General features: G+C 37.2%; 1 protein-coding gene across 1 annotated transcript in view; it reads right to left on the minus strand.

Moving 5' to 3' along the window:
- Window positions 1–14580, minus strand: part of KDM2A (lysine demethylase 2A) — an 88647-nt gene that overhangs the window by 25212 nt on the left and 48855 nt on the right. Inside the window, exons 4-11 of the mRNA XM_043925433.1 lie at window positions 14255–14333; window positions 13810–13856; window positions 9496–9674; window positions 6456–6562; window positions 6022–6115; window positions 4711–4864; window positions 3752–3867; window positions 103–229 (exon numbers count right to left, since the gene is read on the minus strand). Coding sequence (XP_043781368.1) covers window positions 103–229; window positions 3752–3867; window positions 4711–4864; window positions 6022–6115; window positions 6456–6562; window positions 9496–9674; window positions 13810–13856; window positions 14255–14333 — 903 coding nt within the window. The remainder of the gene's footprint in view (window positions 1–102; window positions 230–3751; window positions 3868–4710; window positions 4865–6021; window positions 6116–6455; window positions 6563–9495; window positions 9675–13809; window positions 13857–14254; window positions 14334–14580) is intronic.

Here is a 14580-nt window from a genome sequence, read left to right on the forward strand (position 1 = left end):
ACCATAGAAACAAAACAACTGGGGAATAGCCTGTGGAGTATTTCTGGCCTTACCCTCAGTCCTGTGGAGTATCTTAGAAGTTCATGTAGGTTGAACACTTACCCATGCTAAGGGACTCTTTCTGAAATTCCTTAGTTAGGTGAGAGCGGTTGGTTATGCAGTACACATAGCGCTCCAACACGTACCAACACATCTCATAGTAGAATGGATAGCGGAACTTATTAGGAACCTAACAAGGGAATAAAATAATGAGAAAATCAAGCTAATAACAATTTTTCAGGAAAGAGAGTAACAAACAATCACTCCAATAATTAGCCCAGGAAAAACTCTCTCTAGTTAACATGTAATCCTAGGTTGCCATGTGGAGCAAGAATTTAAGTGAATCTCTCAACTTAAAAAATGTTGGTCTTCGGAAATCATCACTAAAGATAACAGGTACTTGGAAAGACCACTTAGAACTATCAAGAAGCTGTCTTGTTGAGTGGGAAAGCATCAAAAAGAAGTTTTGAGACAGAGAGTAAAATTTTAGCAAGGCACAATATACTTATTGTATATATCAACCATTCTTGCCTGTACCCTGAATCAGAAGGCCATGAAACACAGAATATAATGGAAAATGTTTTTATTATGTCCTTACATACATGAAAGTATGATTAGAGATGCATTCCCAAGCTATACCTCATCTAGGACACTAGACTGAGTATTTCCCCCCACATTAGCTCTCAGCTTGCCTGCTTCATACTTTGTACTCTACTAAGATGGTATGTCCGCAAATCAGGTTACTATTCCATGTGGCCTCATCAGCTGCTATCTTTAGCTTTCTTTTCATTCTTCCCCAAAATAGTATGAAATTATTCCAGGTGAATTATAATAAAAATAATTGCCCTTCTGATTTATCATGGTCAAGGAACCGGCAAATCAGCATGGCTCAAGATCAACCATGGAGATTATCTTAAATACAGGCATACCTCATTTTACTGTGCTTTACTTTACCGAGTTTCATAGATATTGTGGCCTTTTTTTTTTTTTAAACAAATTGAAGGTTTATAGCAACCTTGCATTTGTCAGATGATGACTAGCACTGTTTAGCAACAAAGTATTGCTTTTTTTCTGTTTTAACTCTTGTCTATCTTTATTTTGTTTTCTTAATCATTTTTTAATTGAAGGATAACTGCTTTACAGAATTTTGTTGCAATAAAGTATCTTTAAATTAAAGTACATACTTTTTTTTAAAAGACATAATGCCACTGTACATTAACAGACAACAAATAATGTAAAAATAACTGACAGACTATGTATAATGTGAATATAATTTTTACATACACTGGAAAAAGAAAAATACTCCTGTGATTTCAGTTTACGGCAATATTCACTTTATCGCAGTAGTACTGAACCAAACCTGCCAGATCTCTGAGGTATGCTTGTATATTCTGCCTGTCTTCTTTCAGAAAGGGCTTCTTTCAAAAGGATAAGGAAAACAATATTTTTAGGATTGATCTGAACATGTAACTCCTGAAAATGTTCCCACCTACTTTTCAAAGCTCCATGTCAGCCAATCTTCCCAAATCAAGGAGATTCAGATGGACATCCCTTTTCAAAACCCTTCACTAGGTCACAGGGCATCTCTGGGGAATAAGGAGATCACCTTCCTCATTGCAAGGCAGGAGAGACGTACTTTTTATTAGTTTTCCAATGCAAAGGTTTTAGGCTCTGAATCTTAGTCTCTGATGCCACTAGAGCTTCAACAACTAGAAGAGGTTTCTCCTCCCTTGTTTGAAAATAAAATTAATTTACTTTTGGTACAGCAGGAGGGAACACAAGAATTAATAGATACTTGATCCCCCCAAAATTAAACATAATACACTGCGCTTCTCTGCTTGCCTTTTAAGTTTTAAAAAAGACTTTGGGAAAGGTCTTTAGGACAACCCCAAATTCTAAACCCTCTGAAACTCTGTTGACAACGGAGTAGTGCTGACAAGAAAATAAAGTAAAATAAAATATAAAATGGGCATTACACTTTTAATTTTTCACTTGGAACTCAAGAGACTGTACTAATAATAGCCAAGATATCATACACCCAAACTACCCCATTACATTTGTTTTCCCCCATTTTACCTATGCTGCTAGACACCACAGAGCACATCAATTTCTAAGGCTGGGTTAGAATTTTTGAAAAAAAAATTTTTAATATTCATTATAAAATTATTGAGCCTTTAAGCACTATCAATAGAACTAACAATACTCAATTCAAATAGTATATTTCTACACCGGCATGGCAAAAGTAACTAACATATTGCATTAAATTTATAACATATTTTATACTTCTTTACTAAAGCATTCTCTACACATTCTCTTTTAAGTTAAACTTTGTAAGTTTAAAGAAGTTGGTAACATAATAAATGTATGTCAGGTTGGTACTGGCAATGTAAAAGCTTGGGTGTAGAAAGCAAAAAAAAAAAACCAAAAACCTCTGTGGACATGTGTAGAGGATCCAGTGAAATTTCATGGAAACACAGAGAGTTCCTTATTTGGAAGGAAAGAATTAAGTCATATGTAGGAAAAATGGAATAGTATGTCTGTTAGATACTGAAATTTGACATTTTCTGATAAACAAAGTCTAGGAAAATTAGATAGATAAACCAAGATTAGTTATTACCAGTTGAACAGTCTGCAGGAGACTCTTTCATGCAGAGTTAAGGTGCTCATTTTACCTATAGTTTTGAATATATATCCTCCTTTCTTCCCTCAAACTGAGCAAACAATTAAGCAATGGGCATAATGGCAATTTTTAGCCAAAAAGGGAAATGCTTTTAAAAAATATTTTCATATTGAACCTTACAACAGGGTAGATGGTATTATTGCAAAATCATTTTGAGTTATGTAAGAGTATTTTACTATGAAATTATGTGATTTTTCTCTTTCAAAACATTTAAACTATTTTTACTGTTACTTTAACTTCAAACTTACTAAACTACTATTGTATCTTCTGTAGTTTCACTATTTATTTTTAACAAACAAGCTATAAAATTCTATAAAATTCACTTCTATAATATTTATTTTAAAAGCACTGTATCCTCTCTTAATTCTAACAGGGCAATCTCTATAACTCCGACAGCAACAATCTCGTATCTTATGTATATTTTTTTATTTTTAATCCTGAAAACTTTCAAATCCACCAGAAAGTTTATAGAGCAGTACCACTAAGACTTTCATAGCTTTCCCAAGATTCATCAATCATTAACATATCACACTTTTAAATGGTGGGGGGTAAGGTGGAATCTAACTAAAAGAGAATTTTGTGAAAGAAGAAAATTACATGAAATCAAATTTCAGTGTCCATAAATACAATTTATATATTTGAGCCATCCTCACTTTTTAAGTGCTTCATTCTACAAGGCAGAGTAAGTGCTTGTGACAGATACCGTATGGCCCACAACACCTAAAATATTTACTATCTGGTTCTTTACAAAAAAATTTGTCAACTCTTGCCTTAAGGTATCTACTGCATGTAACTTTCCCCCTATATATCCAGGATGATTTATCAGCTATGTAACACACTATGGAAAACTGACAAAATAAGACACACAAATCATTTTCTACAAAGTTTAATTCTCTCATGGAACCCCAGTTGAGAAAGGCAGTGTACACATTTATATATTAAAGTACAATAGTTTGAGTGTTACACAGTAAGCAGAGTAAAAAGAGATATATATGAAACCTCTTCACATTCAATTCTTACATAGTTACTTACCCGTGTTCGATCTTCAATGTTGTATATTTTTAACTGCATGGGGATATTGAAGCTATGCAAAAAATTGCCTCCAAACACCAACGTGTCTGTAGGAGTATACACAGCATGAATCCAGCCTAGGAGAAAAGGAACAGACAGCAGAGGCTATAAGCACTCAATGCAGCGTGGCTCTCTCAGAGCCTGAGCACAAGACTTCTAGATCACACTTTTTACCCTAATTCTGCCTCTTCATGGCTGGTCAAGTTACTTCATCTCTTGTAACCTCAATATCCTCTGTAAATCCAGGATAAATTATACTTTACATGTGTGGCTGTTAAGTACTGGGTGAGAAAATCCATGTCAAATGTTTAGTATACAGTAAACCTGGTACCTGCATTTTCTGGAGCACTTAATATGAACCAGGCTCAACACAAGAGAAGTTACTTGTGTTGTCATTTACTCCTCCCAACAAAACGAAAGGGCTTTAAATACTTGACCAAAGTAGTATTAGCAGGTAAATGTATAGTCAGAATTCTAATAAAGGTCTGTGACTCCAAAATCTCTGCTCCCTCCAAGTACTTATTTTGGAATTTAGTTACCTGATAAAAACTAGCACTAATCCAGCACTCTAGGTTTCATAGTTGTCACTTAGCAGAGGAAGAAATTCTTAATCAGGGCTGTTTATCACCTGCAAAATAGGTCTTATCCATAGATTCTGAATAGCTAAGGATAAAGTGGGGCCCAAATGCGTAGATCTGAAAAGCCTCTACTGGCAATTCTCATACATACTTTTAGTGGAAAACCATGGCCTTGAAAAAAAATTCTCTGCATTTACTCAATAAGGACAAGAAAGAATACTCGACCGTTTTCTGCCCACTTTAGCATCACAACCATTCTTAGTGATAATCTATCCATTTCCTTTTCTTTAAGAAAAGAAGACGGGCTAGGGTAGACAACTCACTTTTTTCTATCTTGCTTACCTGAGGGAATGACGAAGGTATAGCCCTGCTTGAGCTCAATGCGTTGGCAATCTGATACCCGGTCACCCAGAAAGATGTCTCCCTGTTTCCCTGACAGCAGCCAATTCTCGTACAGCTCCAGGTTGTGGGCTGTAGGGGGGATGAGCCAGAAGACCTGTGAGTTAAAAAACTTCAGTCTGTTAACAGCCATTGACATGACCCAGTCGTCTCCCTCAACTGATAAAACAGGTACAAGTTAAGACCAACAGGTAGAAGAGAAGCAAGCAATCCTCCCAGCCTACAGAACTTGACCATTTGGGAAATTCTAGAGGCCTCAGGGAAGTAGACCTTTTCTGTCCTCCACTTGATCAAACAGCATTAGGGCTTCCCTGGGGTTTGATTGTAGAACCCGGAACCTATACAGGACTCAGAGAGAAGGAGGGCATTAAGCTTGTCACCTAGGAGTCCCTTTATTGCCCCTAGCTGGCTGGCCTCGTTAGTTAGGTATACAGTATCTTCAAAAGACAGGCCTGGGTTGCTCGATTCCAAGGTAGTAACCAAGATAAAAAGGACAAAACTCAGGACACCATTTAAATGGATTTAAAGTAAACACAGTGACTCTGGATTTAGAGATATAGCTGTTCTAATTCAGCCCTCACATTTTAAAAGCATCATCTGTTTTCATTCCAGTTCTACTTTTCTCTCATAAATGCTCTTACTTCTTACAAGAAAAAAAGGGTAACAACAAGAGTGTAATACTATAAACCTCTGATACTAATTCTACATTTCCATTCTCACACAGCATTCAGAAGCTGGAATGTAAGGCTTTATGAATGAGGATAATCTTTCGAAATCTATTTATATCCCCTGACAGGACTTAAAGGCTTCCTCTGGCTACATTTCAGACCAATCAATGCCTCTATATAGGGAAAAGTGGTCTGGATCCCAATTTGCTGATTTCATTGTCAATCTGCCGCACTTTGTGTTCCCTTCTACTATTTACTATACTTCCATGCAGAGAAGTTATCTTTTCCTCTTAACACCACTTCCTTGCCTTCATCTGGAGAATTCTGCTTTGGGAATATAGAAACAGGACTGTTAAAGTTTACTAAGTACTGGTGCCAATATCAGTAAAAGGAAAATGGGCTAGATGGATATCAATTTCTACTGGATTCTAGCCAAGAAAGTCAACTTAATCCATGATTCTCTCCAGATACGTGTGTGTGTATCTCCTAATAGACTAGTTTTCAGGGTATATGAAGCATGCATGAACTGAAGCTAAGTCATATAATCGGCTTCAGATTCCAATCCCCATCACAACTGTGACCATACCTTTCCCCCTTGATGGATGTGATACCAAACAGAGGTACCACCGAAGTCCACGTGGAAGTCCGTATAGCAGCCTCGAACACTCATCAGACAGTACCTGACCCAAAAAAAGTAGCAGCTTTAGTGCGCTGATGAGAAAAAGGAGACTTTTCCCACCACAATGCCACACTCTCCCCTGTGTACTCCGCTCCATCTTCCACCTGATATAAACTCCCAGCTGGTGAGAGGAATGCAATCTCAAGTCATCATAGTATCAGAAGAAAAGTGTGTTTTCCTTTATGTTACCACGGCTATGGGGCTGTTACATACACGCTTCCTTTGGAACTAAACTTGACTCTCTTGGGACATGAAGCGAGGCTGCTAAGGGAGGACCTGTTCCTTGCTGTCACTCTGGTCTCCCACAGCACACTGAAGAAAATGCAGGGTAAGCCACTTACTTCTGCACTTTAGGATACTGCATCTCCAAGATGGCATTTGTTGATTCAGTCTGACTTTCTTTCAAATGCCTTGGCCACATATTGTCTACCCAGTCAATGAAATCCACCTTTAAAGGAGGAAACACATTTAGGTTGGGATTAAAGAGAATGCTAAAGTCAAGAAAAACAGAAATTCTCAAAACACATACTGAAATACTACAATTTAACTTCCAGCAAGCAAACAATCTGTTGGTAAATTTAGAGTCAACAGGCAAACATTCTAGATATAATTATTAAGTGAAAATGAAGACTAATGGTCAAAATGAAGACGAGCATGATCACAAAGATAACACTAATCAAAACAAAGTCATTTAAGAAAAGTCATTAAATGAGGCAGTAGTGCCCAACAAAACCCCCTCTGTGTGTGGCAGACTGGCATAACCAGCTATACCGGCGGGGGTGGGGGTTGCGGGGTGGAGATAAAAGGCACTGTCTGGAAGATTCCTGTAAACTTATTGAAAGACAAACTGCTAGAAGAGCCAAGATACCAAACATTTAAGAAAAGGAAAGGAGAGGGGAGGACAAAAGAATTCCATAGGGATTTGCAGCCTTACATGAGCAATGTGCTATAGAACCTACTGGGTTAGGAATCAGAAGTTCCAGGTCTATCATGTTTTCTCAAGATCTTATGTGAGGTTCTGGAACTTATCCGTAAAATGAGGATAATTACCTCAAAGGAATATTGTGAGGATAACATGTAAAAACATGTTAAAATTTTTTTGAAATAATGTTATCAAAGTTTAGGAATCTGCTTTTTTCCTTTGGCCACACCACACAGCATGGGGAACTTCCCCCACTAGGGACTGAACCCATGCCCTCTGCAATGGAAGCATGGAGTCTTAACCACTGTATCACCAGGGAAGTCCAGGTATCTGATATCTGTTTTAAATAATATGTGTTGAAAGAAATGAGAAATGAAAACAGTATGAACTTATTTAAACACTTTACACTGAATCATAACATGTCCTATATCTTCAAATGTCTGCACCCAACCACTGAACTCTAAGAAACAGTCTTAAGGAGCTGAGTCAAACAACCATGGATTCAGCAAAGCGCTGGTGCTGCAGGTATCTAACTTATGGCTCTAAAAAAGATGTATCTGGTAAGCTCTATAACTTATGTCTGTATATATTTCATCATTTATTTCCTTACAACATGTATCTAGATAAATGCATACAATCTGTGTGTAATGATATAGGCAAATGTCCAGTGGACACTCAGATGTAAACCGTGAGTTTTTGGAAGGGGTCACTGATGACATGCAAGTTTAAATAAGCAAGATGAGGAACAACTATGAAGATTCACTTTCTGTCCCATTTCAAAGAATTTCCACTCAGGGATCCAAGAGCTTTAACCAAGCATCCACTGGGCCTAGGAACACTGACTGAGCTCCAGGTTTCTTTCTTCTCATCAAACAAAACCTATCTTCTGCTCTCTTAGTGTAGTGGCCAGGATCTCCCATCTCCTGGAACTGTCCTTTGGAAAGCCTTTACCAGAATAAAGAATAACTGACTTGTTCAATATACTTACTATAAGTTCTTATGTCTGGACAGGAAGAGGACAATTAGGAACACATGAGTATTTTTTTTGTCAAGTGTTCACTCAGAGATAGTTCAATCTTTCTGGCTAGAATTCTCACCTGCAGCAGTAAGTCACTCTCTGTCCTCTTTTTGTTTGATATTATTGGGTATCATCTGACTACCAAAAGAATACTGTAATAAGGTGTTCACACCTTTTTCTTAGGTTACTCTTTAGGCTCTGGATAGGCCTTCTGCTAAATGGTCACATCTGTTTGAGAACAAGTCTCCAGGACGGATAATCACCAGTTTCTACCTGCTCTGTACCAATACGAGGCCAAACTGGGACATAATCAAATCACACACTGCAAAAACAGCTCATGGCCTTCCATGAACTAATTTCCCCATCACCAAACTTGCACATTATATCTGCTACTTCTTCATCTACTTCTTCTCAGTTACTGCTGGGATGACAGCAGAAGCCATTTTTCTCCTCTAGAGAGAATCTCACTTCAGGCTACCACGCACAATGGACAGTTTAAAGTTGTCCAGATTACTCTCCCTGCACCTACTTTTGCACATACTATTCCTCTTGCCTGGGATTCTGGTCTTCCTTCTCTGCCTCATTTCTTCTTTCATGTCAAGACTGGGGATCTCTTTACATCACACTGACAGACATTTTCCCTTGGTCTGTACATACCAATGAGTTAGTGATAATAATGAAACTATCTAGTAAGTTGAAGGTATGTATGTATATGTATATGTAAATGACATTATTGTAACCAATTAACCACATTTTAACTTTGAAAGTCAAAGGGTATAATTAGGATAATTTAAATGGAGACAGGATAAAACACTGAGACTTTAAAATAATGTTTAAAATAATAGTACATTACAAATTCTGTTGTTCCAGATGGAATACTTGACTCAAGTGAGTTTTGAGACAGGAATAAAAGTGGTCCAAAAATGATTAGGTATATTTTAAAAGTGAAACCAATCCCCCTCAAGGAAAGGATCTTATAGATAGCCACCTTCGTATAAGAGAGGGGTTAAATCAGTATCTACCTCAGGAAAGTTAAGCATCAAAAACTAACTTTCCCCCATGCTGGGTTGTCAATCTGTTACTACTAATCATCCAACAGAATCTACTCACCTGCCTCTAAATCATTTTTCTCCCAAGCATCTCTGCAAGTATAAACCTATAGGATAGAAATTTACTAGGCAAACTTCCTGTTTACAGTTCTTATCAGAGTGAATTTTAAGACTCTTCCCCATTACATGTAAGTGACAAAGTTCCCAAATTATCAGAATGGCCTCACCCTATAAAAAAAAATCAAGTGATGTTGGAAATGATGAACCCTTGGAAAACACAAGTTATTCTTTTTAAATTTTCTTGTTCATCTTCATCCTGCTATGTTTAAGATCTTCTCCCAGTGTATAAACAACCCTAGTGGTGACAATGTGGAGACAATGATTAGACTAACCGTGGAGGGCCTCTGCACCATGTTCTCCAGCCTGGTGTGGCTAAACTCTAGGCTGATGACATTATAGAGTTTTTCTCGCTCCTCCTCTGGGGTCTCATAGTAGCGTGTCCACTGAGCCATGGTCATTTCAATGCCTTTCTGTGTGTTCACATCCATGACATCCACCATACGACGACTCCCTGCCATGAAAGATGCATTGATCATGTCTACTGAGCCACTGATATCCTTAAATATATTAAGAATACAAGATACAAATCAAAGTAAACAAACTATTCTTTTTCCTTTACAGTATTCAGCAATAAATAGACAGGAGACAGCTGTCACTTGAAAGAGGTAATCAACCGAAAACCAAATCAGAAAGAATGAGAATGACAGTGATTAATACTAAAAACAACAATCACTCCCTACGGCATGTTTACTACATGGTCAGGTGTTGAATCTTTATTCAATATCTCAATCCTGACAATTTTAAGTACTAAGTACCATTCATAGATGATAAATTTCATACATTCCATAAAAATTTACTGAATTATAAAACATCTTAATGGACACAAGATTCTCAACCAACTGTAACAACCACAACAAAAGACAGAATGCCAAAGAGGCAGCATAAAATAGCAGGGGAGGAAACAACAGCCTCAGAGTCAGAGACCTAAGTTTAAGTCTCAGCTCGAATGTTATTTAGGCAAGTTATTTCATTTCTCTAAACCTTAATATTTTCTTCTGTAACTGGAGAAAAACATCACCTTGTGGGCCAATGTAAGGATTTAGTCAATGAAGTAAAATGTCTGACATAAAATAGATGCTAATTAATTAAACGGCAGTAAAAATAAAAGAAAAATCAAAAGAAAAAAATTGTTTTAACTAGACTGATTGGAGAAGGCTTTTAGAAAAAGAGAGGGAAGAGAAGACATTTGAGTTGGGCCTGGAGGACTAAAGAGAATTTCAGTAAGATTCAACAGTAAGAATTCCAAGGAGAGGTAATAGCGTAAGAGAAGATATGGAGAGGCAGTCCAGCTAAAAAGTTAAGAAAATAGTGGTCAAGCAGGGGAGAAAAGAAAAAGCTGCCATTGGAATATTAAGAGTACTATTCAATTTGTAAGAAACAAACACCTACTATATATACCTAGCCTTGGTGGATAGACCAAGGGTAGTGTTAGGACCTGGTGCCCTGCTCTCAAGGAGTTTACGGTCTAGTTAGGTATAAGAGATAATAGGCAAGATGACAAGAATATGGTCACAACAAAGCAGATATGGCAGGATACACATCAAAAGATAACTGATAATGTAAGACAACATACTGAACTTTCATTACGTGGAAGAAAAGGCAAATGCTAAATCAAAAATGCCTTGGGATACCACTTCACACCCACTAGGATGGCCATAATAAAAGTAAAAGGAATATAAGAGCTGGCAAGGATGCAGAGAAATCAGACTGTGCTGGGTGGAGTATAACATGGCAGAGCTGCTACAGAAAACAGCTTAATGGTTCTTCTGTAAATTAAACCTAGAATGACCATATGACCCAGCAATTCTACTCCTAGGTATATATCCAAAAGAATCAAACACAAGTGTTCAAACAAAACTCACACATTAATGCTCTTAGCAGCTCTAATTACAATAGCAAAAAGGTGGAAATAACTCAAATGTCCACCAATAGATCAATTAACAAAATGTGGCATACCCACACAATGAATGGATTATTCAACCATAAAAAGGAAGTATGCTATATTGTATGCTACAATATAGATAAACCTCAAAAACATTATACAAGTGAAAGAAGTCATACACAAAAGGCTACATGTCTTATCATTCCATTTACGTGAAATATCCAAAATGGGCAAATCTACAGATAAAAGTAGATTAGTGGTTGCCAGGGCCTGAAGGAAGGCAAGAGCAGGGAATGACTACTTAATGGGTATGGGGTTTCTGTTTAGGGTGATTTAAGAATTTCAGGAACTTGGTATTAGTGATGGCTGCAGATTGTGAATATACTTGAATACTTTAAAATTATTACAATGATAAATATTAAATTATTAGTATTTAACCATAATTTAAAAAAATAAGTAAATGCTTTTCTTTAGGAATGTAGATCAAAGCAAACACCATTCTGCCAATGCTATCAGAGCACTTAAATAAAAGAATGACAGTCAGTCATAGTAATAGCTAACATAAACTGAGCACATACTATGTGCCAGACACTGTTCTTCACATTTAAGTAACTTGCCCAATGTTACAAATGTAGTAATTAGTGGAACTTGGATTTGAAACCTGTCAGTTATGAGTCCACACTTTAAAAATCAACATATCCCCCCACATAAAGTTTCCATGATAGAATGGTTTTCTTCTTTTGGGGACATGAACTGACACTGGAGATGTAACATTCTTTAGGTACAAAAGAAGACTCAATCACCCAAAGTATATTTGTAATAATGGATTATGTAATCACCAATATGTTGTTCACTGAATTTTAACAATCATCAGTTATCCAAGAAAAAAACTATCCAGACTTCAAAAAATTGGGGCGCAAAGCAGAAAGCTGAAATTTCTGACAAGTCTTGCCAGTTTAAATATAATCACTGCCTTATTTAAATCACAACAAAGTTATCTGTGACCATCCACAGGTCTATTTGGAAAATATAAGATTAGGAAGGGCCCCAACCATTTTTAGCAGCAGACATACAGAGGACATGACAAAGTGGTAGGAAGTGGGAAGAAATCCCACTAGTGAGTAAGTAAGTCTCTACATTAGTATAGCTCAGAAATGTGGATACTGTAAGTCTATGACAGGATCTAGAAGTCTATATTTTTAACAAGTACCACATATGATTCTGATGCAAGTCATCTGTGGACTATAAACCCATGAGAATGCCTGACCAATAGAGAAAAGCTGTGGTGGCCCATTAACTTATGGATCCAAGGAATTACTTCCTGGAGGTCATTAGGAAAAAAAAGTCAAGTAACAGACCAATAAGTACTCTACTATTAGGTTTTCTGAAGCCCCTTGAGAACACTGCCTTGTGAAGAGTAACTACTAAACAGATTTACTGTTACACCCCAAAGACTATGCTGAGTAATACGAAATACACAGTGACAGGGAGAAAAGTGGAATCGAACACAGAAACGTGTAGGGGAGTGAAAAATACAGGGATTTAGAGAACCTCCCTCTACCTCGGACATTCACCTCTTGGATAAACAGTTTTTCAACTGTCGAAAAAAAAGCCCTCAAGTGGCCAAGAGATAGTACTGCAATACTTAATTTCAAAGGGAGAGCCTGCACTGAAGCTTCAGCATAGAGGACAAGGACAACAGAAGTTGTCTGGGGGAAAGCATCCAAAGCTCCTTTTTGTTTCACGTTTTGTTAGAACATTTCCAAAACATTTTAATCCACTTTACTGCCTTATCACGTATATGAGAGTAACCATCTCTGAATTCCTGAGGATCCTGGCATGTCTCAGTGCCACAATGAACACCAATGATGCGCAGAAAATTGACCCAAAGCCTTTCCCGGTGGTTCAGATGGTAAAAAATTTGCCTGCAATGTGGGAGACCAGGGTCGATCCCTGGGTTGGCAAGAGACCTTGGAGAAGGGAACAGCAACCCACTCCAGTATTCTAGCCTGGAAAATCCCTGGAGCCTGGCAAGCTACAGTCCATGGGGTTGCAAAGATTCGGACATGACTGAGTGACTTTCACTTAGTGATACCAGACGTTTTCTTCTTTAATTACAGTGTTCTAATTTGTTTTCCCCCTAAATTTTGAATTTAATGAAATACAAATCTGATTAAAGACTCAAGTTAACCAATCACTGAGGAAGAGATATTTTAATGTATTTACTTCTCAGTTTACAAAGTTTCAAACCTTAGCCACGTTGCCAAATGTAGCGCTGGTGAAAATTTCCTGGAAATTTCTCTATGGCTTTTAGGGAAGGACAAGAATCATAGATGAGGTTTCATTCTTGGCTCAGAGAAATACAATTCTACTTTTGAAATTTTACCCTGGAAGGCAGGCTCTTCATGGAGAGAAAGAAGGATGCACAGTGATAAAACTGGAACGCAGGAAAGAGGCAGATGTTCAGATGCTGTATGTCTAATGAGAAGTACTCAATGAAGCAACTTCGGTAACTCCCTTCGAGAAAATTCTCAGTTGCTAAATAGTAGTATCTAATCAAGAAACTATTTCAGGTAGTATATACTTCAAATAGACATACAGTTCAATGCTCCTAAACCTTAAATCTCAGTAAGAGATTTAAGACTCAGCTGTAAATCTTAGATCTTTGCCTCAAAGACACTCAAAGGCCTCGAGTAACACTTACCCACACACATTTTGACATCATTCACAGTGAAGTCTGGATCTGGCATCCTATGAAACAAACACCAGTAAGTATAATGGGAAGCACAACTATTCTAGTCAGGGTGAGTTTTTTCTTAAAGAACTAAGAACTCCCCAGTCAAGCCTCATCAATCTTCAAATTGAGGATTAAAAAATATATTTTAAATATAAATGTTTATACATATACAAACAGATGAACATATATATGTAGGAAAAAAGAATATATGAGAAAAGGTTAATAGGGATTATTCAGGGTGGTAGATTTCAGGAGATTCAAATTTATTTTCTTTATAGTTATCTATATTTTCTCACTTACCTGTAACGACACACTTCAATTATCTATGCTTTGGATTATCAATACTGCACTGTCTATAGCCCTGGGTGTAATGTGACCACTTTACAGCCAAACCCAATCAGTGAACACTTACTTTATTCCAAGTCCATCGGAATTCTTGAAAATCAGAGGATCTCTTAAACCACCCCGCTGGATATACTCTACATTAAAATCTGTCACCATAAGAAAACAATTGTTAGAAAGGCCAAGAGGTTTAGCTGGAAAAAGATAAAATATGTAACACGATAAGAGATGGTGTTTGCTATTTCTGTGTACACAGTTTTGCTGTCAGGTAATACATGCTTGTTATTAAGAAGCATCTGAGAAGTAGGACTCAAGGGGTTTGCTAAATCTCTATTTCCACAATAATTCAGAATTTAACCAACAGGGGATAGTACTATTGAGTCACCTCATAAATCC

This window comes from Cervus elaphus, chromosome 2, assembly GCF_910594005.1.
Source record: "Cervus elaphus chromosome 2, mCerEla1.1, whole genome shotgun sequence".
In the NCBI taxonomy this organism is placed as follows: domain Eukaryota; kingdom Metazoa; phylum Chordata; class Mammalia; order Artiodactyla; family Cervidae; genus Cervus; species Cervus elaphus.